Below are 26438 nucleotides of genomic sequence, written 5' to 3'. Positions count from 1 at the left end.
TCCTACATGAACGTCGTGCACAGGATCTGCCTGCTCCCACAGTAGAAGGGTGTTGGGGGAGAAGATCCTGAACTCAGGGCCTTGGCAGGAAAGCACAGAGCAATTCTATCAAACATCTGTTAAAGCTATTAATATACGTGCAATGCCAGCTTGACACTTTGCCTCCGAGCAGGATCTGAAACCAGCTGAAGAAAATAACAACAATATATTCAAGATGCAGTTGTACTGACTCAATCCAGGAACGTGTTATGTGGAGGTCTGACCAGAGGCGTATCAGCCGTTTCAAAGGGAGATCCTTAAATGCTTCCCCACGCACCTACCCTCTTCCCAGCTCAAAAGCCAACATAGATAAGCAGATATGGCCAAATGCAGACAATCAGATGATTGATACCTTGGTTACTGTTAATATTTATGGCTGGGCTTGCAGCAGGAACATGCATAGATGTGTTTCTGCAGCAGTTCAGGGGAAGCAGGAGCACAAGGAGGACACAGGGAGCTATTTTGGGAAGTGGCTGATGCCACTTCACTGATGCCAGTTGAAGCCTAGACAAGACCAGCTCTGGTGTCCGGTCCTCATCTCGTAGCCACTCCCTGGAGCTGGCCTCTTTCTCGGCCTTTCTGTTCTCATGGGCTCTTTCTCCTTCCAGGCCTGCTCCAAGCAGGATGTGCTTGGCCAGTCTGTGTTGGGGATCATTTGTCTCTTGATCATTCGTCTTTGCTGCCAGCTACATTCACGGAAGGATGATCAACTCCCGGGAGCGCAAGCCAGCGAAGTCGCTGCAAGGTGCAGCACACCAATTCCTCACCCCTCCTCACTGCGGAGTGCACACCACTGGCTGCCTTTCAGCGCTGACACCATCTCCAGCTGTCAGTGCTCCCCGCAGCCCATACAAACCACTCTGCAAGCCACATGGGTGGCGGCCAAGAGGGCTGAGCTGACTTCGGGAGTGGTGAACTTGTTCGTGAGTGCCCAGGTGCTAGAGGATGGTGGAGTCACAGATCAGACCAGGAGGCAGAGCTCATTGCATGCACAGAATTGCTCAGTGCTGCAATTCCAGGTGAAGCTACATTTTCCTGTGGTTTGCAGTGCCTTTCTTCCCCTACCTGACAGGACACGACCATGCACAGACTCACCAAAAACAGTTCGGGCAGGAACAGACTCCCTGTTAAGCCAGAAGGAGACCTGCGACAGGATGACCGTCATGATGCAGGGCAGGTATGTTTGGATCACAAAGTACCCGATCTTCCTCTTGAGGTGGAAGTGCGTAGTCATCACCACGTATTCCCCTGCAAGACAGTGGGTCATAGCAGCAGGAGAGTGGTTATTTCCCAGAACAGGGCCAGCTGAACACCAGCCCATCTCCAGAGTGCTAAGGTCTGTCTTGAGCAAACTCTCAAGCCCTCTGGGTCCATATGAGATGAAACTGCAGCCTGTGTGTCCCATTAACACTGGCTGACATGTCCTAGGACCTCACAGTACTGATGGCTGCCCGCACAGCTGCATGGAAAAGGGACACATGCCGCAGCACGTCACTAGGGCTAAACTGCACGTGGTGCGTGCACAGGGGCTGTGCTGGGCCAGGTGCCCACCTAGGCGTAAGGCCACGGTGGCTTCCACCAGCTGGGAGGACAGAGCATTAGTCCTTTCAAAGCACTTTTCTGGACACTTCTTTAATTTGCTGTCAAATGGTAGGGGGACAAAGGCAGATCAATGCCAATGAACAAACAGGCACGGGCTTTCCCTTTTCTGCCCCAAGTACAAGATATGCCTCTTGGGTTTGCTCCTGACACAGCTTCCCCTCCCTTTTCTCCCTCAGCCCAGGCAGCCACGTTGTAGGTAAGGCCCTTAAACCTAGAGAGATCTTAACATTGTGTCAATAGCCTTTCAGGACAAAGGATTTTGTTTTCTATGACAATTCTGCAAATATTCCACCTTTCCTCATTTTAACCATCCCAAAAATCAGGACAAGTTCTGTATTAACGGTTTGAGCCGTAAACCAAAGGACCAGCTGTCCCCGCTTTCCTTCATTGCCCTATTCCTCCACTCAAAACGATGCACTGAAGCTCTGGATATTTTGTTGGATTATTGTGCATTTTTGTTGTGAGCACGACTCTGCTAAGTCATTATGTACAGGAGCCTTTAGCAGCTTTCTTGCCATTTCAGGTTGTTCATCTGTATATTTTGCTGGGCCAGATATTATGATGGTTAGTTCCCTGGACTCTCCGCATTTCTCCAAGGAAGGTGATATGAGTTGTTACAGACAGACACTATTAAAATCAAGTGCACCAGAGAGGAAATATCCTCAAACGAGAGAACTACTGGTGCATACAGAAGAAAAAATAAAAGATGAGAGATATACAAGATAACAGAAGCTACCAGTACCTGGATTCAGAGGAAAAGGGAGGAGCAGCAGATGGGAGAAAAAGATGATTAACATTGGTTACTAATCAGAGGAAACATTTGTTTGGACAATCTTCTATTAGCTATGATAATATTTGTCCAAGAAGATGCAGTGAAAATTATATTGAACATTATGTTAAATTTATCTCCCCTGCTGCAATACTCTCCTGAGGGACTGAAAAGAGATCCAAGACAAATGAACCCATGGTATGGAGAACCAGTTGGGCAAGACGGGGCAAATTTTCCACACCAGAAATCATTTTTTGATGCTTGAAACTAGAATTTTCCAGAGGTATAGGCAATAAGGCTCTCCCAGTGGAAGCCACAGAAAGCTAAGCACTTTACTGCCTCTTGGTGATTGCCCCAGACATCCCCAACTACATTCTCCAAGAGCACACGGCTTGGGAAGTACAGCAGTGTTTCACTGTCTACAGGCACTGCCTCGACGTTTATGCCAAACTGTGTCATTAAAAGTTCACAGGTCCATCCCACCTGACAAAGCACTCAGCCCAGGCATCTCTTCCTGGTCCCACAAGTACCTGTGCTGGATCGAACCATCTCTGTCCCAACAACATGGCCCAGCAGGTCATACTGGTTCAGGCGTGATCCACCCTTTGCTACTTCTACTGATTTATCCTTCCCCAGTGTCCAGGTGTAGATCACCTCTGTCTTCGTGTAGGCATCTGCAGAGCAGAAAGAAGAAAGAGGTTCATGCTTCTGGCTGATCTAAAATATACCAAAATTATCCTGCAGCCAAATTAATCCCTACTGCGTATTCCTTGGAACCACATGGATGAGCACAGCCAAGCACGGCTAGAGACAAAGGCAGTTTAGAAAATGTTAATCAAATGAGCAAGCGGGGGCTGGAGTTTTCGGAAAGGAGCTGGAAGGAAGAGAGAGGCAAAATAGGAAGCTGTTGAAGCCAGCAGGTTGTGAGGGAGCAGGACAGCCACAGCCCTGCCTGGCCAGAGCCTGGAAGAGCCATGCTGGCAGCTGCTGGTGAGAGAAACATCAGCCTGGGGGTGATGGATGCTCCATGTAGATGAGTCCTTCCAGCCGGAGCCTGGCTGTCTCTGGGCCCTCTCATTCCCCTGGGGCAATGGGACTCTCCACCTTCATTTCCCTGCATGCTGCCTTTTGCGTGTACTCGAATGCCCATTGTGGTAGGCTTCCCTCAGCTCCAGCATCCTCCTTTGGGCTTTGGGTGCAACATCACATGCAGAACGCAAACCCAGGTAGCCGAGGTCTCTGTTTTTGCCCAAAGAAGAGGTCCGAAGCTTAGCAATTTGTTTCTGGAGACTGCAGGCTCCTAACTCTCTTTGTCCTTTGGGAAGCCCCACTCGTGACTGAAGTAATGTCATGGATGCATGCATGAAGCATCACCTTCATCCTTGCAAAGAAACTCAACTTCCTCTTGCTCCTGGACTTTCTTCTCCAGGGAGGCAGCCTGCATCCGGCACCGATGGGTGCTTGTTCCCTGTGCTGCTCTGCCCCCATGCATCTGCTCCTCCAAGGGTTTCCAGTTCCTGTAACTCCTGTTTCGGTTAGGCTAATTCACTTAATAATCCACAAGTCTGTGGGATACATCCACTAAAGGTTGAACGCAAATGGAGTTGAATTTTAGGCTTTTTAGTTAAGGAGAGAAAGCTAAAAATCTTTACCCTTGCACAGAAGCAACCCTCTTCCAAGCCACTCAGCCTTAGAGGCAGCGTTCCCTTCCACCAATAGGCTTTTTCCATGCCCCTATGCTTGCTGGCCTGCAGGCCAGTCTGCCAGGCAGTGAGGGAGCACAGCGCTGAGACGAGCCTGCCTGCACACTGCTGCAGAGACAGTACGCAAGAGCTGCTGAGCCAATGCAAGAGGCAGTGCTGGGCCCAGAGCCGGGGCAGCCCTCCAGGGACTTGCAAATTCCCCCCTCTATCCCATTTCCCCAGCTCACCATACAGGCCTAAACATGCAGACATGTCTAAAACACACATTTAAAATCACCTTCTCAAGCATTTGTGGCCAAACCCCTGCTTGTCCCCGTGCCAGCTCCCTTTCCCAACGTCATCCACATGCTCTCTGTACTGCTAGCCCTATGGTGTTCAGAAATAGGGTCTCTCAAGACTTTATTAGGAGCTATAGACTCCTCATAAAGTCCAAGCCTCATCTCCACTCTGTACCACCTTTTTAGACAGGAACAAAGTTCACTGTTCAAAGTTCAAGAGGTTTTTCATTCATTTGTTCTATCAGTTTCTCCTGTTAAGACATTAAGGCGTTATCTGTGTGGTTCACCAACAGGTCAGTTCTGCTCAGGAAATCTCTCAGATCCTGCTTTGTGGAAGATTGTTTCCAGAGACAAACAGATTTCTTTGAAATTTTTAAAATAATCATTGTTACGTCTGCACTGTAGGTTTCGGCAAACCTGTCAAATGCTAAGCAGGCACTGTGAGAAGCAGGGCAGAGTGGTTTTGATGATCAGCCAATGTTTCTGAGCACGCCACAGTGCTGCCTAAGCGCTTCTGATGCAGGTCAGCACCTCTTGCCTGATGTGCAACACTTCTCCAGCCCCTCCTTTCAGCTCTCCAGATGCTCCTGGAGAACTCGTTTCCCCTTCAGGCTTTGCTTTGTACAGCTCTGCCAATGCACCTCCACACTGATGGGTAGCACTCTCTGCCATACAGGTCATGGTTCACCCAGAGCCAACCCTAGTCAACAGAGGAAACCTGCCTGCAGTTTCACTGCCAGCCACTTTGCTGTGATGCCTGAAAATACCGTAGTCTAGTAATCTGGTCCTCTGGGACAGAAGTGTCTCTGGTGTCATGTAGCCAAGGCATGGGAACTTGAATCCATTCAATGCCAGGAAGCTATTTGGTTCTGTTTAATGCCTAAGCTTGCAATGCAGACTAGTCCAATCCAAACAGGGACAGTTCCCTGGCATTTAGTCGAGATAATTACAGCAACCTCTTCTGCTACTCTAGTGTCAGGCAGTTGCTGTACAAAACACCTCTACGACTGGCTCAGAAAGAGTGGCTCTCTGCCGTGTACACCCACCTCCTAGGGAGTATGGAGGCTGGTAAAGCCATCATGTCCACTGCACCTCTGGTCCAAGGAACAGTGCAAGCACAAGGCCTGCAGGGGGGCACTGAAGCTGCTTTAAACGCCTGGCCCCCTTACTTCCCCAGTGAACTCTTTGCCTTCACTCTCTGTGTGGCTACCACCATGGCACAGGGCCAGGAGGCCACTGAAGGGCCATTCAGCTTGCTGGGATTGGTGGAAAGTGGTCACTGAGGCAAATACAGCTATCCTTCGAAGAATATGTGTGGTGAAGTAGAGGCACACTGGCAGTGCCCTTCTATGTACAAATCTAACCCACCATAAACTTACTGCATATGAACAGCTCCTAGCTGTGGAGGGCTTTTCGGTGTGTACACTGCTTTAATCCTACTCCATTATACCAGAAGTGTGCTCAGATGCTATTCTGATGGGCTCTTTAGAAATACCCATGCAAATATTAATCAAGGGCAGCTCTCTGAGCTGCTTTTGTCAAAACTTCCATCATTCAGAGGCTGAATCAATAAAAGTACCCAGAAGAACCCCAAGGGGTGTTCCAGCAGAAATACACATATTAATCTCTTTTCCTCACCAAGAGACATTATAAGCAAGTAGATGTGCAGTAATCTGCCTTCATGAAAGTCTTATAATAATCCCAGAGTTTAGGCCTGAGGTATGAGGTTTAACATCCCTTCTCACAAGGTCAATTAACATTAATAATTCATCCTTCTCTAAGGCTTGCTAATTTACTGGCCTTGGTGATGTCTTGTGGCAATGAGTTCCACATTTAATTAGGTGCTGCATAAGAAATTACTTCCTTTTAGTAGTTTTGAACAATCCAGCTTCACGGATGCCTTGTGTTGTGAGGCAGAGAGCAGATGCACGTGATAAACATGATCTCTTTTGGTGTCAATCAAACTTTTCAGCTTTCTCCTTAGTTAACTACAAATCCAAAATGGTTATAGGATGGGAAGTATCAGTTTAGAAAGGCTGTGCTTTCTCAGAGTTCAGAAGGGAGCTTGTTGGGGGGGGGGGCTCATTCAGCTTATTTAGCCGTAAGTAGGTAACGCTTCCATGAGAGTAGGTAACTCTTCAAGTCAGGCGTAGGTTGAGAGTGGTGCTTCGTTCGTAGGACCTGCAGAGCTGGACCTGGAAATTATTTCCACATTATGGTGAACTACTGTGGTTTGGAATTTGGTTCTCACTCCCTTTGGATCAAAACCAAAATAAAAGATGTGTAATTTGCACATAGGAGAGAGGAGGGAACTTTGTTCCCATTAAAGATATGGGGAAACCCAGGCAGACAAGCAGTGGCAAGCCTGGAAAGCCGGGAGCAGTTTTCAGTTTGCCATAAGCCTGCGAATCCTCCCTAAATCAGGACCCTTGGGTGCTGGGTCCAGGATCAGAGCGTCCAAGCCTTTCACTTGCAGGCAGCCTGCCTTACAGACTGGAGTTTGCCAGATCCACTGGAGCGAGCCTGCAGCCAGAGAAACCAGAGCTTTCAGATCCCCACCAGATTGGCAGGAGTGGTGCAGGGAAGCTGGATGGGACACCAGGCAGCAGATAACACTGCTGTTTTCACAAATTTGAGCCCAGGCCCCAAGAATCGTCTGGTGATGAAAGAAAAGCATTTCAGTTTTCTACCAACGCAGATACTGCTGAGAGGGTACTGAGAGGCGGCGTTGCCTATAAAGGCAGGGAGGGCACTGGGAAGCTGCTCTTCCCACTTACTTATCTAGTAAACTTACAGCAAAATCAGAGGTGCATAACTCATCCTGTGAGCCTGAACCACCCGTGGGTATGCTCTCTGTCCATTCCTCATGATGCCAGAAATTGTATGTGTGAAATACTTTGGTTGTGTTATCATTAGTGATAAAGCCAACATTAATAACACTGTTAATAAAATACGAGACGACACTAGCCACATAAAGGACTGTTCTTTAGCTCTGTACACTCCTCCTTGCAGAGGCTGATCAGGGTACTTACAGCTCCCAAATTTCAGAGGGCAAGCATGCACGTCCATTGGGAAGTCCTCCAGGTGCATGGGGCACTCTGCATGAATCGTTAGCCTACAAGACAAAGGACAGGCATGATCAAAAACACATGGCTGCGGAGGCTCCCACCTGGCCCTTCTGCCATGCCATCTCTGCCCTGCATCTGTCAAAGGCGGCAAAAGCTTCAACATGGTCACTAACCTGTGGGTCTCTGGGCAGCAAGCCATCAGCTGTGGAGAGAATGGTAGGCATGCAGATTTGGCCACCTTTCCTATTTTATAAACTCAGCCCTATTGACTGAGTTCATCTTTATCTACTCAGTGCAATCAGAAAATCTGCCAAAGCCCAGGACTTCTGTTTGCTTATGCACTGTGCACAAAGAGCTCATTAATGCCGGGTGCAACTTGTGCCAGGGGACACCTCATGGACCACGCTGGAAAGCAAAAGGAAAGGGCTTCCAGCGACACAGAACACGGCCTTTTCTTCCAGATGGTTGGAAGGCGCCGAGGGCTGATAGACTATTTAATCAGGAAACTACACTGTTGTTGGGCTTGTTGAACAAAGTTAACCACTGGAGCAAAACAGAGTCATGAAGTCACAGCCGTTGCACCAAGGTGCAACATGCACATGGTGGCTGGTGGGAGAGGAGCAGCTTAGCCTCCCTCCCCGCTCTTCCCTTTTGCCGGTAGCACTGCAGAGGATGCACCCAGGAAAACGCACAACTGTGTTGTCCTTGTGCTGTCTGGGAGAGCGCAGGACAGCTTGTGCATGTTACACATCCACCAAATCTCTATGGGATACCTTGTCATGAAGCAGTTGCTTGAGGGAGGCACAACCATGACAAGAGCAAGGCAGAGAATGCAGGGCCAGACATAAATGGATCTATTGCAAAAGCCTCTCAAAAAGAGTAGCTCTAAACTCATGCTCTTTCTCGGGGTACTGTAAAATGTGCAGTTTTGGAAAGGGAGTAGGGCATGTCAGATATGATCTCCTCTAAAGGATCTGTTTGGTCAGTAAAGGAAACCACTTCTGATGGCTCGGCAAAATAACAAATAAAATGTGGCAGGAGCAACGGACAGATGCAAAGGGCAAGCAAACAGAACTAAGGCTGAAGGTGGCTTGTGGAAAAGTCAGGTCAAGAGGAACAGCGGAAAGCTTCTACTGAGACATTTTCCTTCAGCTGGAAAATGGCCTTATAACAACTGGAAAGTTTCGGGTAAGTTATTCTTCACAGAGAAAAACTGAGGCTTAGGAGAATACAAAACAAACCCTGCAAAAAAACGAGCAGTTTAGATTTTGCTTAAGCAGGAAAAAAAAAAAGGTGTGGGTTTCTTTCATGTGGACAAACCTTAAATGATTTGGGAAAAAAATGAAGTTGTTTTTTAAAGTTGGCATCAAAGAGTTTTGCTGGACAAAAACAAGCACTCCTCAAATCACTCTAAAAATCTCTGCGGGAAAACAAAGTAGAAACAGTGCGGCTTGGGGGCTCTGTGGGCCTCTGTGGCCGTGCAGGCTAGGTGCCTGCCAGCTGCCTCGCGCCCGGCCAGCCTGCCCGGCTTGGGCCCTGCGAGGACAGATGCTGCAGCGATGGTTGTTGCAGGGCGGCAGATGGTGCTGTGACAAGCAGGACCTGAGCTCTGTACAAGGCAGGAGAAAAACAGCGAATTGCCACACGACCGCTTGCTGAGGCTGCGAGTGCACTGAAGAGACTGCGCTGGAAACTGCCAGCTAGAAAGTTTGCTCCAGCAGGTGAGGACGCGAACCTTGTGATTTCAGAGCTGGGTATTGACCCACATCCAACCTGAAGGTTATGGTAGTTTTAGCCCCTAGGAATCCTTATCTTCCTGCAGGGCTAAGAAATGCTCCTGGACAGAGCTTCAGAGCATCCCTACTCCTGCACTTCCCTCAGTTGCTTTTCAGCTGGTCCCAGCAAAGCGCAAAACACAGGATGCACCACCAGAGAAACCTAACTTCCTCCAGTCCTCCATGTCTCCCTTTCACCCCATCAAATCTCTAAGACTTGAAGACACATCTGCTGCTTTTAAAGGAGCAGGTATTCCTGACCAGACCTCCCCGCAAAGGACAGGCAGAGACATTACATCAAGAAGAAGAGAAGCAGAGCTGGAAGCTCCGATAACTTTGATGGGGCCAAACCCTCCTGCATGACCAGGAGCCCCTGCAGCACCCACAGCAGCAGTTTAAAGCCCAAACTGTGCCCCAGTGAATCTGCTTTCCACAATGTCAGAGAGGTGAAGCATGCCATCCCCTTGCAGTGGTCACAGGGGTACAGTGCAGCAGAGCAGATTATACCGCGGGGAAATCTAGGACTTATTCTTGTACAAGCTCGGCAAAGGAAAGGAGAGGAAAGTACAGTTTCCTACTGTGCTTCAGTGCTGCCTTCCTGTCTCTTAATGCAACAGAGGTAAATGATCATTTCTGCTCTTTTCAGTGCCAGATATCACTGCCCTGTCTCCACTGGGTACATCCACCCCACAGGGAGAACAGGCACCACTGTGCATGGGAGAGAGCTAGAAAAAAACAGCTCTGCAATAAGGACTGGCTCGGTTCTGGTAAATGGCTCTTAACTACTCAGCAACAGCAAGACATGGTCCCATAGCCCTCCCAGGGACTAGCTATGCTGAAGCCCCGAGGGGCTGGCTGTTGAGTCACTGTTCACTCTTGAGTCCCAAGGGCTCTCAACCAACCCAAGCATGACTGAAACAGTTCTTCATACTCTGGCCAGGTTAATCAGAGCAGGTTTAACGAGTCTACACAGGCAGTCTCCACTTCCGGATGCTTACAGAGGAGTAAGCATCTCCAGAGGAGTAAGCACTGATCCAGACGCGTTCAGAGCAATCTGCTCCTTGCTCTCCTCTCCCAGTACCCAGTGGCTTATGGTTTCGTGACTCAAGGCTGCATCCAGGCTGTTGAGTGCTCTAGAGACCAAGGGCCTTCCCTTCTCCAAGTTTGACAAATCCTTTCTAAACCCATGTATGTGGTTAGCAACCACCCTGCCCTGTGGGAATTGTTCTACTAACCAAGAACTGACAACAAATTTTTGGCCTGCATTACGCCCTGCCCAGCTCAGCTACCTCAGCTTGCCAGAGACCCACTGCGTGGTCCAAAATGGCTTCCTTGGAAACAAACCCCTCCCCCTGACTTGTGCTATTCTTCACCTCTGGATCGAGGGTATCTGTTTCGCGTGACAAAGAAGCAGAGCCGATCTCTTCAGATTCTCCTCCAAAATCCACTAAAGTCAATGGAAAGACTAACAGTGATTCCACAAGCCTACAATCACACTGCTGAAATGATTCTCTTCTCAAATACCACCACCAACCAACTGGTCCTTCCATTTGATGCCTCTCTTTAAGCTGGATGAAGATTAGGATTTCAAGAAGCAGGTATAAAAACTTGGCAGCAAACAGTAGAATAGGCAGCTTTGCTCTTTGTGTTCTGTTCCTTGCGTGACGCTTTCTTCTGTCAGCTAGAAACTTACTTGGGGAACGTCATCGTTTGTAAGCGCTTTGAGCACGTCCTCACAATCTCGCTGTTCAATTCTTTGTTTCCTTTCCAAGCGCAATGGATTTTTTGCTTCTAATATTTGTCACTGTCATTGGCATAAAGATAATGTTGGTGCCTTTGCGCACAAAATACAGTATTCCCCCTGCCTCCCTCAGGAGGTCACGCAGGCCTTTTCCTTCCTTGGTTTCACTGATTGCTTTGTCGTTTCAAAAGGATCTTAGCTGGGTGTCCCCAAAGTCAGCCTTTCCAAAGAGCCTCTCCTCCTGATCAGCACTTTTCTTCTGACACGTTCTGAATTCCCAAAAACCAGAAAGACCTTTTTCATCCACTGGTCTGGCTGCAAATTTTGGCTGTAATCAACAGCCCCTGGATAAAGCTGAAAACAGAGAGCTGAAAGGCACCAAGGGGCAAGTCCAGTGCTAGAGTGCCGTTTAGTGCCACCAGAAAGTGCCGCTGAGGCCTTTGGCCTGGGTCTGCCCTCACGAGGGCCAGGACAGCAGCAGCAATCAGCTGGGCACAAGCCAGCCCTGGCTATGCCCTCCTCTGCCTGCTCTGGGCCACGTCCGACAAGAGCAAGCACTGACAAGGGAAGGGGACAACTTTATAGTGATGCTGGAGGACTCCAGAGTCGTGTGGGAAAGTAGCAGTCACCATTTTAAAACTAAAGTGTGTTTTATTAGCTGAACCAGTTAACAATGACAAAAACACAATAAACTCATCAACAAACCACTAAAAAAGCAACCTTATCTGCCACCTTCTCCACCCGCAACTGCAGGAGTTTTTAAGTCTCCTGAAATTAAATAAAAAAGAAACAGCCAAAACACTCTAGCAATATGAGTCTGTTCAGCATTTTTGGCCGGTCAGAAGTCAGCACATTTACAGATAATTTGCGAAGAGAGTGAGCTTTCTTGCCGAAGGGGAAAGGCGTACAGGCGTTCCCTCTCTTGGATGCTCTCCCTCGTCCGTCCTCCCTTTGCTGTGGTCCCGCGTGTGCAGGGCATGCTGGCTCTCCAAAACGTCTTTCCCACGGTTCCACCAGTGCGTGCTGTCACTCAGTCCTCTGTGGCCCTCGGCCCCTCACACCCCTCAGCTACCTACTACCCCACCACCGGGTCCTTCTGCTCCAGCCCTTCTTGCACACACTTAGCTTTCAGAGCACTAATTAGCAGAGGTATTTATGTGGGTTGGGGAGTCAACCACTGCTCGGGAGCATACACCTCACCCCCCTTCCGCTTTACCCCCAGCCTTTTCTGCCCCAGCTGGTTTCTGGCTAAGGAGTCCTCAGCACCATATGCTTCGCCTAATGAAATGTCAAAACTTCAGACTAAGAGGAACGTGTCTCACTTCCCAGGCAATTACCACAGCCTCTGCAGTATGTGGGCAAAAGAGCCTGTTGCAGAAATGTTCTTTACCCCGACCCTATACAAGGGAGCTTATGGCCAGGTAGCCGCAGAGGTTTGCTTCATTGCTCTGAGGCCCTGTTCAGGTCCAGACATCTGAGCCCTGACACGTCATTTTAAAGCCTAAACAGCATGTGAAAAATGGCCAAGCTGCTAGCAACCGCATAATCCAGCTGTTCTATCCTTCGGCTCATCTGTCCCAGTCTTATTCAGAACTGTCTTGAAATCAGACTGCAAACTCTTTGTGCTCTCTCATCGCTTCACTGGCACAACTGCACTAAAAGTGGAACATCCAGGAAAGAAACCATGTTTTTCTCTTTAAAGTCATGGGAAGTCCTTTGAACTGCTCAACACAATGGCAAGAAGCGTGAATCAGGCTAAACGTACCTCTCCCAGGGCTGACGGTACAACAAACCTCTTCAGCTTCGTTCTCATGGTTACCAGGAGCTTAGCAAAGCCTTTGATGTGTCATTAGAGCCCCTGTCGTTACCTGCGTCGTGCTGCAGGATGAGCTAGAGTCTCAGTCCAATTTCTGGGACGCAAATGTAATAATCCCTTGGTGTATACGTGGTACAAAAACATGACAGCACCCTGCACGGCAGAACTCACTTTGTTTATGCCAGAGATATTGCCTGAGCCTTGTCCTGATTTCTCCTCTAGGAGGTCTGTTAATAACCAGTCAGGCTGAATAGGTAGTGTTTATGGTTTAGGCTGTGTGCAAATCTAGGTTAGGTTTAATTGCTCAGGTTTGAGTTTGAAGCCAAATTGCTTCTAGGATCCCTGAGCTGGATCTGACCACACTGAATTCTCACTACATCCTCCCCCAGCCCCAGGAGATTTCAACTCATGATGGCAGACATGCAGGGAGTTAAGGAGATCTCTGAAGATTCCTGCCTCTTGGGATGACTTATTTTCAAGAGTTTGCCTGTACAAAACCAAACCTAGAAAATAGATCACTTCTGCCTTTGGACCCACTCTGGAAACTGTATGGCAGAAAAAAGCTTCAAACTGGCTGTGCACATTTCATATATTCAAACGCTTGTGTGGTCAGCATGCTAGCTTTCGTCTGCTCAGGTCTGTTTACACTATTGTCTAGAACCACCTCCAGTGAGAGCTCAAGGCAAACTAGCTGCCCATCCACATTACCAAAGAGCTGGGGCGGTGATGTCTGAGCTGGTATTCTTGAAGAAGGTGAATTATGGTTGCACCTCAAGTTTACAGGCCCCTCCGTCGTGTGGATGGGTTTTGCATGCTGCAGCCTCCAGCTGTCCCCAAGTGCCCGGGGTGAAGACACCAGGCAGTAAAGGCAGCCTATGACCTTTGGTGGCAGAGACCCAGCAAGGTCCTGGGATTTCAAAGGGTAGTCTGAAAATCACAAACTTCTGAGCATGCTGCAGCAGGTACAGGACTTGCTGCCAGGGGTGTAACGGCACCAGTGGGTCTGCCCGCGTGACGCTGTTATGCTGGGCAGAGACTGGACGCATTTGTGTCAAGCCTTCTCTGCTATCCTGCCTCCACCTCAGCAAGGGGTTCACCGACTGTCCTTTTCATGTCCTCACACACTGCCACTAAGGACTTTGCTTTGTCTTTAGTAATACAGGTTCTTAAGGCAAAGTCTTTGGGCATACAGTTGAATGCATCAGCTCAGCAGTTGGAGAAAACATCCTTTGAGTGCACAGCTTGAGCACATATTGTCTGGGAACCACTCTGACAATAACTACAAAGCCTCAACATGGCACTGTGACAGTCGCTGTGAAGAGCAGAAGAGCTCTTTAAAGCCTAGATTCACAAGTTGAATCCCACTGGTACAGCATCAAGCTTTCACTATTTTCATGTGTTTCAAGGCCAGGAAGAATCAGAAGATCATCTGTGTGCTTCACACAATCTGAGCCAGAGATTCCATCGAGAGACTGCTTCAGCAGCTGAGTTTTTGTATGTACCTTAAGTAAATCCACAAGCAATTCCCAGTTCGTTGCACTCAACTCTGACACCAGAGCGCTGAGGCCCTACCTCGGCTTTTGTGAACTACTCGGATCTTGTAGAAGCTCCAAAAACAAGCCTGCAGAAGCAGCAGGGCTACATAATAAAAATATGTTCTTCCCCTGACCCTCTGAGGCATGCAGAGTAGCAGGGAAGAGGCAGAGGGAACAGTAATCCTGTCCATTACTAAGCAGCTGGAGGGGGAGTGGAATAGAGAAACAGTTTTCCAGTGCAGTCACAAAGGCCATCTCGTCATCCAGGTGCCAAGGCCTGAGTCAGTGATCAGAAGTTTGCACTGTGACGTCGCACTGAGCTACAAGAAGGTTGTGTTGTGACAAAAAGAAATCCTTGGACGCTCAGCTACAGCTGGCTTGTAACTTCTTGAAGCGCAGGTCAGTGATAAAGAGGCTCTCTGCAGGATCTATAAACATTGTCACACAGGTGTAATTTTGTTGGATGCCTGTGTCAGAGCTGCTGTTTCACCAGAGCAACTTCATCTATAAATGCTAGTCTTGACTAAGAGAAGTTGGCTCTCACAGCAGGATAAATAGCAAGACATGTACCTCTAATTGCTCATCAGCAGAGCTGATCCCTCAAGGGTATGGGCCAATACAAGGTAAAGGAGCGGGAAATATCTCAGGAGTCAAACTGCATGGCAATGTACACCAGCAATGTACCGGTTTAGACTGAACCTGCAAGGCACAGCCTGGAAAAGGGCAGCACATGGTCCTACCAGCCCAGGGAAAATCTGATGGAGGTGCAAACTTGCCCCAAAACTCCCTAGTCAGCAGGACAGAGTGTGCCAAACCAGTGGCAAAGCCAGACGGGACCCTGGTCTCTGAGCCTCCATCTGATATACAGCCCTGGATCATGCAGCCCATGTCCTTATACCTTCTTCCTTTTGAACCTCCACCCCAAAAAAACTGCAAAAAAATTTGTGTGTGACCCAGGGCAGGCCTTTCCTTCGGCAGCACAGAGAAGAGCAACCATCACATACGCCTGTCCCGAATGCCTCAGACAGGAAACCTCGCGAAGCCCTGCGCTGTCCCTGACACACTGTCTGGTGCGGTGGGCTGTGCTTTCCCAGTGTGCTGTCCGGCTGGGACTAACCACACCTCCAGCTGTGGGTATCTCTGTGTGGCTTCTTAGCCACTTGCAAAGCCTTAGAGGTAACAAAGGAAAAGCTACCTCCCAGGTCACCTTGCATTTAAGGGGAGGCAACAGCTGACACACAGGCCCAAACTCTCCTTCATCCACCCATTCCTTAGCAGCGGGTTAAATTGAAGGGTTTGTTGAATTGATTTAAAAATCCTATGACTTCACTTTCTTTAAGAGGTTCATTCTCAATAGTCTCGTGATGCTGCCATCCCGACACCTTCCAGCGTTATTGCCTAGCCCTAAGTGCAAGAGCAAATCCAATACTTTCTCAGCCACGCAACACTTGCTAAAGCTAATGGTTGTTTGTTGAACAAAAAACAAATGAAATGACATAAAAGTCCTAAAATTAGGCTCTTTTTTGCTACCTTCTGTCAATAGCTCCTGTAAGATTTTACCATTAGACAATGATACAAACAGGGGGAGTTTTAGTCACCCACATGCAGACCAGACAGCCAGGAGCAGTACTGAGCCCTTCAGCTAAAATGGGCTTCCCCCTTCATTTACCATGTCTGCCTCAGTGCACTTATCTGTAACATGAGATCACTGACGTTCAGAGACCTAAGCCCCCAGGGTGCTGGCAGAACTAGCTCACATCAGAGAACTGCTGCACAAATGCCTGTGTTGTTTATCAATGGTACTTGTAAAACTTGCTGACATTATGTAGATTCACAGCCAGCTCCGCCATGCAGAGACGAAATTCTGTCTGGTCCTTAAAAGCAGGTGAACGTGCAGCATCTCAGCACACAGAATCCTCAGTGAAGTGTGTTCTGAGTTAGGATCTGCTTGGAGATAGATGCACAGAAAATAATTTTTGAAAACAAAGATTCACACCTCTCTATAAATACCTCAATATCTTTCTCTTGTGTCTATGAGTAGCTTGTTGTTTCATTTATAGGCCTGCTTACCTTGGAAGGTAAATCAGTATATCAACCACAAGTGGCAAACATTATTTACGTAGACGAATAGCTTTCAGGCACACAGGAACATCTGACGAACGTGTGTGTGCAGGGACCTGGAAGACCCTGGCCCAGGAGAAACAAGCTTACCTCATGGTGTACAAGAGGGTGCCATTGTCCACCAGACGCAGCAGTTTGTTAGGTGTTGTCATGTTATGGGCTACAGACTTCTTGCCGTTGTGAAAGAAGGTATCAGGAGTCCAGATCTTACTGGCCAGCAGGTTGTTCAGGGGAAGTATCTTCATGGGCCCATCAAACTTCAGCCTCTCATCTCTCCAGGATTGCCGGAAAAAGACATCAATGGTGTATTCCTTTGTGGAGAGAGGAGAGAAGAATAACTCGTTTTACCCAGCTCTTCATTGCAAGCAAGGTGGTTGAGGAAACGATAAATGTCTTCAGTCACTGGGTATACCGTGTTCAGGCACCTTCTGGTTGATAATGAAGCATGATGCAACAAGAACTCAGGATCAACAACAGCAGAGAAAATTGTAGAGGATAAAAGACATTTGCTGCCTTTGTAAAATGACTTTAACACAACACCAAAATTTGCATCTCGGTGTTTCTGACAGCAGTGGAAAGCGGCCAGCCCTGGGGTAGCCCTGCTTCTCCCTGCTGCACTGGCACCTTTATACAGACCTCGCAAGAGAGGGAACCGTGGTGTGCAGCTGCACAGGAATTTGAACAGGCAAAAATCAAGTTACCTAGGATGGAAATTGGGCAGGATACTGGTAACTCCACCCTTATACCTAAAATAAACAAAGTATCAGGACACCTTTTAAATGATGTGCTTCCCCCAGTCATCTTTGCATCAGTGCCTTTCAAGCAAACCACTGAATGAAGGCCTTCACAAACTTGTCATTACAAGATATTGCAACTATTTTTTTTTTTAAACCAGCATAAGCATAAAAAACTACTTCTGAGCCCAAATTCCAGTTGGAGTGGGATGTCACCTCAACCCCGCAGCCAGGGCAGTAGCCAGTGGTGTTGACAAATTTGATTTTTGCCATTTGAGCAGAAAGGCAAAAAAACCCCCCAAAACTCTGAAACACACCTGAGCCTACGGGAACAAAATAATGCCGTGGGCTGGGGGTGAGTGAAATGGCTGGTCTTCAGAACGTTGCTCTGCGCCTTTGCCCCTCTCCTACCATCAGGACGCCCATTGACTGCCACCTCTTCCTCCCACACTCTGGTGCCAGCGCAGTCCTCGCTTCAGTGCAGGGGCAGGACATTGGGGCACCACCATCAGTGGCCCTGCAGATTCACCCACGGTTAGGATCTGAGGGCCATTGGGTGGCCATGTCCCACCGAGCTGCTCACTCCTCTCCTCTCCTGCCTGCCTCCTGAAGAGGAGCTATGCCGAAGGTACCACAGCCATGCTGGGGCAAAATTAATATGAGGCACACGGGAGTACCATTCCCACTAACCCGAGCCAGCCCCATACCCGCCCAAGGTTGGCGTCACTTGGGGGAACCGCAAGAGCTGGTTGGCATCAACTTCACCACTGCCCAGGCAGGAAGGCAGCCTGGAGCCGCTCGCCTGAGCTACATGCACCTTGGCTTGCTAACGAAGCAGGGCTCATTAGCTCATGAGGCTGGCAGAGAGATATGAGGGCTTTGGAAAATCTATTCCAGTTCTTGTTGCAATGCCGCTGCGGATTCATAGTTGTTATTTATGGGTTCCCGGAGGCTACTGGACTAACTAAACTTATCTCTGTGAATGATTTCTTTCCTGCAGCTCTTCTCAGCAGAATTTAAGAGCTGCAGCACATCAGTTTCCTATAGGTCACAGAAATTTCTGCAAGATTTTGCAGCAGATGGTAGCTAAGTGAAAGCATCTAAGTAAAGAAATTCATCCCTGCTCCCTGGCCATACAGGCGCTCCTGCCCAAATTTGAGGTTTCTGCATTCTGGCCTGAGGAAAGGAAAGAGAAGATCCTACTGTCTCACAGACTCTGCTCTGTATAAGATACTCTTCCCCTTCATGGAAGGTTGTCCTCCCCTTGGGGTTTTAAGCTCGGTAAAAAAAACAAAACAAAAGAACGAGTCTGTGTGCAGCCACAGGCGGTAGGTTTGGGAAAAGCCCTTATCAGGAGAAGGGCTATCTTACTCAGAACCTTCTGCTCTTATTAAAAAAATCAACCAATGAAACAAACAAACAAAAAACTTGTTATAAACAACACCTTCCTAGGTCCTAGTTTTCTTCTTTTACATTAAGGAATCATTCCTGAAGGAAAGAGAAATCATACTGAGATCCTACCCCTCTTCTCTATTCTTCTTTCCAGGAGAGCATCAATTCCAAGTCCCCACTTCCAAGGAACATGCCTAGCTCTAGGTCATGTTCTTCTTCCCTCTACAGAAATAACCAAAACCATCAAGATCCAGTCCTCCTTTTGAGTCTGCCCTCCAAAGCATAAAATTTCTTTGACTTTCTTTTTTTTTTTTCATTTCCTGGGAACTAAGGCAAAGCTGAAAAGCTTACTACTCAAGATTTGGGCATACGTCAGGTCCAATCAGGCTTGACTTTACAAGCCAAATGGAAAGTGAGATTAGAAGTCCCTCGGAGCATCTTGGGGAAAAGGTCTACATGTTCTCCTCCATGGTTTGTAATCAGCTGCTCTCCTCCATTCTCCACAGCAACTTCACCTGCCTCTCCTCCATCATCATAATTGCAGCCTCTGTATGCATCAAGTTGCACAAGAAAGGCTTTCCATCGCAGTGAGTAATGGCTGTGGGAGGGATGGGATCAAGATCATCAGGCAGATGTGAGCATGGAAGGAGGGACTTTCCCACTTTCCAAGATAAAAGGAACCACAACAGAAGAGCGGGCTCTCCCCACGCTTCCTGAGGAGATGAGGTTTCTCTCTCTCACATTTCTGACTGCATTTAACACCAGGACTGCATGCTAAAACACATTCGCTATGCATTTGTAAAACACACGGAACTAAAGCATGCAAGGGGGGAAATAATTTATTATTCTTTAACTGTCTTCCTAATTTTAAATTCATTTTGTCAAATCACATTGCAGAGAATACCTTCCTCTTTTCAATACCTCATATTTCTTCTTCACAGTTCATTATACACACTCCCTTAATCAAATATGCTCCACCTTGGAAGTAATTATCAGATACTCCCCAAGGGGTGAGATTGCTGAATATATTATGTGTCTCTGCTGTGGTATGAAAGAAAGCGAGATAGAGAGAGAACTCAGATGAGATTAATACTCTCAGCTACAGTGACAGTAAGTTAGCCTTTAACCCTGGAGGGAGTGGTCCTTCCAAAGCAATATGGGATTGTGTGATGGGGCTAGCACTGGCATGAAATGCATTTAATTCTCTTCAAACTCCTCCGCTCGCTAGAGCAAGACTGTCAGTGGGGTGGTTAGAGAGATGTTCATGGCCAAGGGAGCACAGAAAATGAAACCCTCCCAGCCTCAGAGGGGCTGCAGAAGGCCTCAGGACACTGCTCCTGCCTGTGAGAGCAGTGCCTGCTCCCCGCCTCGCATGGGCTCCCTCCAGCTCCAGACTCCCCTTGGTGGGTCCAGGAGTACTGCAGCATCACGTAACCTCCAGGACCGGGCAAGCAGGAGGGCCTCAGCCCCTAACGCACGTGCCTGGCCTCACGCGGCAGCCTTGAAATGTAAAGCAACTACCACCAGCCAACTCTTGTGTGTGGGTCTGGCTGCATGTAGAATACAAGCTGCAAGAAATGCTTCCGAGAAAGCTCTCTATTAATTATGCTCCACAGTCCTGCTTTAATTAGAAGACAAACTGTTGTGGGAATACAAGCCTAGATTCAGACCTCAGGCCTTTTCATTAATAATTTTCCCCAAACATGTCAAAATATTCCAATCAGTTCACTCTTTTTTTTCCCTCTTTTGCCTCCCTTCTGGTTCAAGAACTCAGGACAGTCAGTGGGGGGGAACTCTCTTTTGGCACCGTCATCAAAACAGGCCAGATTCGGACATTCTCCCTTCTTCCTATGAAGCACCTCCCTTCCTCCATGCGGTCTGACTAAGGAAGACTGGCTACAATGAAGGTGCTTCTCAACGTATGCGAGCAGTGCAGTGTGCTACATACTGTTTTTGGTCTCTTGGACCTGCCTCCCCATTTCATTGCCTCAGGCTGCACTTACAGGAAACAAAAAGACCCTAAAGACTCCAGAGTGCTCAAATGATGCAAAGGTGTCAACCCTCTAAGTTTGGATTTGGCATTTTCATTTGGTTTTCAGAAGTTAAAACACATCTAAGATATGATATGTTTCTATTGCCTGCACCAAGAGAAGATGACTAGGCACGTTCCTGCCCAGGCAGGCAGGATGCTTCGTTATGTTCCTGCCTTTACAGAAGTCCTGTTTTTTCCTAGATCATTGGAGCTGAGAGTGGGACACCTCCGCCATCAATGCCACACGTACTGCCCACCCCCTTGGGGGCACACCTGCCTGGCCAACAGCACCTACCATATCCGTGTCCGAGACAGGGCCGAAACTTGTCACGTAAATGTCTGTCTTGACTTCAGTTACACTGTCTGGGACAAAAACAGAGAAAAAAGCAATTAGAGAATTGAATGCATTTGTACAGGGAAGGGTTTTGCATTTTTTCGTGTGTTGTTTTTTCATGTCAGGTGCCACCCTGGCGAAGCCCTCAACAAGTTGGTATTGCGCTCAGTAGCATACCCTAAACAATACCTGATTTGACCATTCATAGTTGGGCAAATTCATCTTTGATGTAACTATACTGCTTTCCACGCTTACACCATGGATGAATATCCTGGTATAGTCAGAGTATGCATATTTACAAATTATATGCAGCTGTACAATACATAACACTGTAGAGACTCACATATCTTCAATACAGAGGTAAACCCCGATGTTGCGAAATTCTCTTTAATTTGAAATCCCTTTGTGTCTCTCAGCCTGATAAATAGCCTAGGAATGTCCCACCAGTTTTAGGAAACCCAGGTTTTCTTACAGCTTCAGGCTTATCTGTATGTAAAAGAATCAATATTCTGATTGCTTTTACTCCCATCACGTTTGCTGCTTTCCTAAGTGCCTCAACTCCTGAAGAACAGCTGCTCTTGCAGAGGTAGTATTTATATGGATCCTATAATCATCTATAGACAGACTATGCTCCTCTTGCAGATGCTGAAAAACAGTTTCCCTCCGGACACTGCCCCAACAAAATCAGGAGACCTTAATTCCTGCTCCAAGCACTAAAACTCACGGGCAATTTTAATCATATGCCTCCAGGTAAAGATACACTGAAGTGCTTTCCAGAACGTGGCTATCATCAGGTATTATTCACACCGAATAGCACATGCAGCTCTCATTGTGACTTCCATCATTATCATCTCAGCACGCCTCCTAAAGGAGATCTCTATCATGGCCCTATTTTGCAGGGAAATCAAGGCACAGCAGGATGGGGTGACTTGCTGTGGTCACCTGTCAGAGAATACTCTGCCTGCTAGGACATACTGAAAGAGCCAAATGAGGTGCCTTGAGTTTAGCACTGCCACCGTAAATCTTCATCACTTTAGGGACAGAGCACATGATTGTGCTCCTTTTGTATGTTGTTAATTGGCTCAGAGCTGCATTCCCAATGAAAGAACCTCTTCAGAGCCCCAAAGAAGAGTTTGCGTTTTATCGGTAGTATCCTATTTTGGCCACTGCAGCAGCTATGTTACTTACTCGACTGGATGGCCCATTGCTCAATTCAGTTATGGGAATTCCTGTGTCCTCTGATAGTTATTTTGAAATATCACGAAGCTTAGTCTTATGCTTCAAAGTTTTGCATATAAAAATAAGATAATGCATTCTGGCAGAGTTTTCTCCTTAATGGCTAAAACATACATACACATGCCTTCAGTTATTATGGCTGGAGAGCTTCTGACACAGCCTGTGGCTGATATTGCTGTGCTATATATGTAACCCTTGATCTTGTCTTGATGCGATAAAAAGAAGGTTAAAGAGAAATATGTATGCAATACACTTTCTGAAATGCATAGCAGTCAATGAGGCAGCTTTTTAAACAAAAGGAGATACTTTTGTAAAACTTAAACACTCCGGGTTTTCTCTCTGTGTGCCTCCAAGCAAGCCCCTAAAGGAGATATTCAGCAGAGAAGACAATTCTAGCGAAGTGATGTTCTTCAACACATGCAGCTAGAGAAAACTAACTGTGTTTTAGAGAAAAAATGAACTCTCTCTCTGCTCCCCTCTCCTTCTCCCTTTTTGGGTGTTCAGATTGCCCAGCACAAATAATTTACATCAACAGATATCAGATCAGGATACGTAGCCACCCATGACCAGTGAAGTCAGTCCTTGTGATGCGCAGAATGAATTACCTTGCAAATCCAAGAGGAACTGAGCTGGGAAGAGGGACGGGGGGGTCCTCGAAGGACCTGTGCTATATGACATGACCTGCAGGATCCAAGCATTGGAGAAGTGATTCAGGAAGCGATGAGCAGGTGAAAAGGCAGAACTAATTTTGGACACTCTTTTATATGACCCTGCTCTTTTTATTTGTTAGCTGGTATTTGGCATAAACCCAAGAAAACGGAGCGTGCACAAGTTTAATTTTACAAAAAAGGGGGGGTGGTTGATTGATTTTTGCTGACGCTTCTCAGAAAAGCAAGGGAACTAGGCAAAGATATTGTCACTGTATTCTTATGAAGCAGAACAGCAAAAACTGAGAGAAAGCTGGCTGGTTATGATTTAACCCTGGATGGGTCTGATGTCATCTTGGCTTTTGTCCCAGTGCAGCATACTGTAAGCTACCAGTCAGAGAGCTTCAAAGACCCGTTCCTCCCTGCAGCCTACTGGCAAATCTGATTAAAGACAAAAGAGATAACATCAAAGACAATATCAAGATCCTGTGTTAGAAAAACTTGATGTAGATTCTCCCGTTCTGTTAAATCCCTGCTGACCATCGCTCGCGGAGACTTGCAACGCAGGATGGAGCCATGCGCCCAGTGCCAGACCTGACACATTGCTCTGAGGAAGACCAAGAGATTGCTTACAGCAAGTCACTCGCAGACATGCTCCTGCACAGCATGGCAAAGGAACGAGATCCCCTGTTCGTGGAAGCCCTTCAGGGAGCCCAGTGAAGAAGGGACCAAACGCACTTGGAAACACGTCATTTCCAACTTTTCAATATGAGCTGTCAGGGTCAAGAGGTATTCCTTGTCCTGGGTATACTCCTTCCAATCTCTTAGCACAAATAATGCGTATTAACAGTGCCTGCAGTGAACAAGACTTTCACTGTGCCAGTGATGGCAAAGCAAATCATAACAGAGACAGACAGAATCAACCGTCACAACATGTAACTGTCGCCTTCCACCACCGTAACCCAGGGACCGTGGAGAGCATCTGTTTAATTCAACCTGTGAAACCTCATTCAAATGGCATTAGATAAAGTGCTGTGCAACCTTGTCAGCTGGGACTGAGCTACACTCGGTGCCATCACAGGAGTTAGATGATAGAGTTAAATCCAGTATAGCCATCTGCAAGGTCTTCAGCCCAGGAGTGGCTGGGACATCAGCCTGGCTTCCAAAGCTACCTCCAAAATATCTTCAGCTGTCCCTAACTCTTGGAAGAGGTTTTAATAGAGAGACTTGGCAGGGTACAGGGCCATAGCAGTTACGCAGTCTGTTTCCCCGAGACATCTTCATCCAAATCCTCTTTAATCCGTCACAGTACCAGCACTCGCCTATCTTTCAGCATGGGGGACCACAAAACGGTGTTTCCTCTGCCCAGCCAGCCACGGAGAACAAGCTCAGTAGGAACACCCTACTTCAGCTACTGTCCTTTTTGGAAAGAAGGGAAAGAGAGGTCAGATTTGCACTTCCCAGCTCACAGAATAAAACCCACCCGATTGCTCAGCTCTTCATCCTAACACCACAGATGTCTGGAGAGATCTCCCATTTCCAGACTCCGTTCTGCCACTCTCGCCTGCCTTCCCAGTGGACAGACATGCCACTCGGGCAAGGCCATGTTGACCCACTGAAGTCAGTGAGATCCCTTTGCACATGCAAGGGCAGCTGCAGCTGGAGACAAGCACCAGAAGGCTGGAGCTCTCCTCTCTCAGGCCACTTTTTCTATGGTACAGACTTAGGTAGAGAGGGCACAGACTTAGGTAGAGAGGCTCCTTGCACCCTTGATGTCAAAAACGAGACTAAACTTCCCAGCTATTTTGTGCTCCCAGGGCAGGGCAGGATCGGGGTGGGATCTGGAGGGATTTCTGGAATTAAATCATTGCTGTGCAAGAAGGGATTCCAGTAGAGCAGGCAAATCCAGAAACCAGTAAAAAACAAGCAGAACAGAGTGAGCTACGGTCTTAGAAACGCACTTCCCTTGTGTTCCTATAGCAGCATTACATGAGCCCAAACTTTCACATTGGTCATGGCACTGCATGAGCCCATCAGCTCTGTAAAAGTGAGACGTTCCTCGTGAGAGATGTCACAGGCTGCTCAGGCAGCTTCCCCGCTTCTTACCCTCATATGCACACACTCTTAACCCAAACAGGAAGAAATCGTACCTATTTTTGCAACACAAGAAAACTAAGAGAGGAGCATTTCCTGCCTAAGCCCAGGAGACATGGCAGGGAAGTCCTTATCCCCTTCCTCATCTGCAGACCCAAACATCTGTTTGCTGCACCCTGACCATCTTGCCCAGTTCTCACCAAAGAATTAATAGCTGAGGGCTGTACCGTAGAGGGTTAGGTATTTTCCCTAGACCTGTTACAGAACGTTAAATAGCACTTCTCCTTCCCAAGCACCTTCCTTCCTTGTATCTCAAAGTTTTTCACATGCATAAGTGAATCAGCCTGCTGGGGGGCAGGCACATGCTGCTAGTGCTATTTTACAGGTGAGGAAACAAGACAGGAGAGACTTGAGGCAGGAGGCTAGTACAGAGCAAGGAATAGCATCTAGCTCCAGAGCAACAACCCATGCTGGTACACAGGGGCCTGGGGGAGGACCCAGTATTACTCTCGGCATATTACAAAAGCACCTCCAGCTGGGCTGTGGAGACTCACCATGCCCCCAGCTGCTGGGAACCGGGAAAGAGAAAAGACCATAAGGCACTTAAAGAAACTAGAAGAGCAAGGGATTTTCAGGATCAGCATTTAAACATAGACAGAATTTAGACACCTAAATGCTGTGTCATGATCCTAGAACATTTGTGCAAGGGTGACTCCTATCCCACTTATTATTACAGGCTTAGTTTATTCCCAGGCCTCAGCGTACTTGAGCTTCTAACCCCATCTGTAGCCAGCTTGTGAGCGAGGGCAGGCCGCTGTGGGTTGAGCAGAGCGGCCCCTTCTCCCACACGGTGCAGAGCTCTTCGCCAGCCTGTCCCTGCAAGCCAGGCAATGCTGCTTCACTCCTGCGCACAGAAATCCCCCACAATTGGGCAGATCTGCAATGCAAATGTAAAACTAAAGCTGTAACATCCATTCCCCCAGTGTTACCATGGCACTCCCTACACCTGCCTGCTCTTTAAAAGCTACCCTTCTCCAAGAATTTGCTACACCAGATCTGGCTGCTTGTACAGGCAATAAACGTCCCTATTAGCACTGTGTGGAGGGCCGGATCCTGCCACCCTGATGCAAGCAGAGCAGGTTGCCTCCCTTTCACTCACAGAAGGTGTAAAGCAGCAGCTGCCAGGATGCTTTGGGGTTTCCATTTCACAGCATCTGGGGACATGCCTCACAGAGAAGGCTGCAGACTTGCCCTCCCCCTGCCTCTGCTGCTGCGAGCAGCTCCTCCGTGTCCCGGTGTCCCTTCTTCGTGGGCGCTGGCTGCCTGCAGCCCTGTGCACGACAGAGAGGCAGACACCCCCCCGGTTCCCGCAGTCTCCCTTTTAAGTGCTCATGACTCCCTGGGCCAGTGAGGAGATAGCTATTATTTACAAAATGACTGAGTGCTATTTTTACTTGCTTCTTGGAAGCACTAGGAGCCGTGGCAGAGCTGGAATACAAATTACCCTGCCTCTCTCCTCTCC

At 47.9% G+C, this 26438-nt stretch overlaps 1 protein-coding gene across 3 annotated transcripts in view; it reads right to left on the bottom strand.

Annotated features, from left to right (window-relative positions):
• Nucleotides 1–26438, bottom strand: part of LOC104140917 (gamma-aminobutyric acid type A receptor subunit alpha3) — an 84555-nt gene that overhangs the window by 13932 nt on the left and 44185 nt on the right. For all 3 annotated transcript variants that reach the window (XM_068957033.1, XM_068957034.1, XM_068957035.1), the window contains 5 exons: nucleotides 20901–20968; nucleotides 16538–16758; nucleotides 7424–7506; nucleotides 2941–3084; nucleotides 1135–1287 (listed from right to left, as the gene is read on the bottom strand). In XM_068957033.1, coding sequence (XP_068813134.1) covers nucleotides 1135–1287; nucleotides 2941–3084; nucleotides 7424–7506; nucleotides 16538–16758; nucleotides 20901–20968 — 669 coding nt within the window. The remainder of the gene's footprint in view (nucleotides 1–1134; nucleotides 1288–2940; nucleotides 3085–7423; nucleotides 7507–16537; nucleotides 16759–20900; nucleotides 20969–26438) is intronic.

The sequence above is a fragment of the Struthio camelus genome, chromosome 11 (genome assembly GCF_040807025.1).
Source record: "Struthio camelus isolate bStrCam1 chromosome 11, bStrCam1.hap1, whole genome shotgun sequence".
Taxonomy (NCBI): domain Eukaryota; kingdom Metazoa; phylum Chordata; class Aves; order Struthioniformes; family Struthionidae; genus Struthio; species Struthio camelus.
Note: the sequence above shows the minus strand (reverse complement) of the source record. Positions and strands in the feature narration are given on the sequence as shown.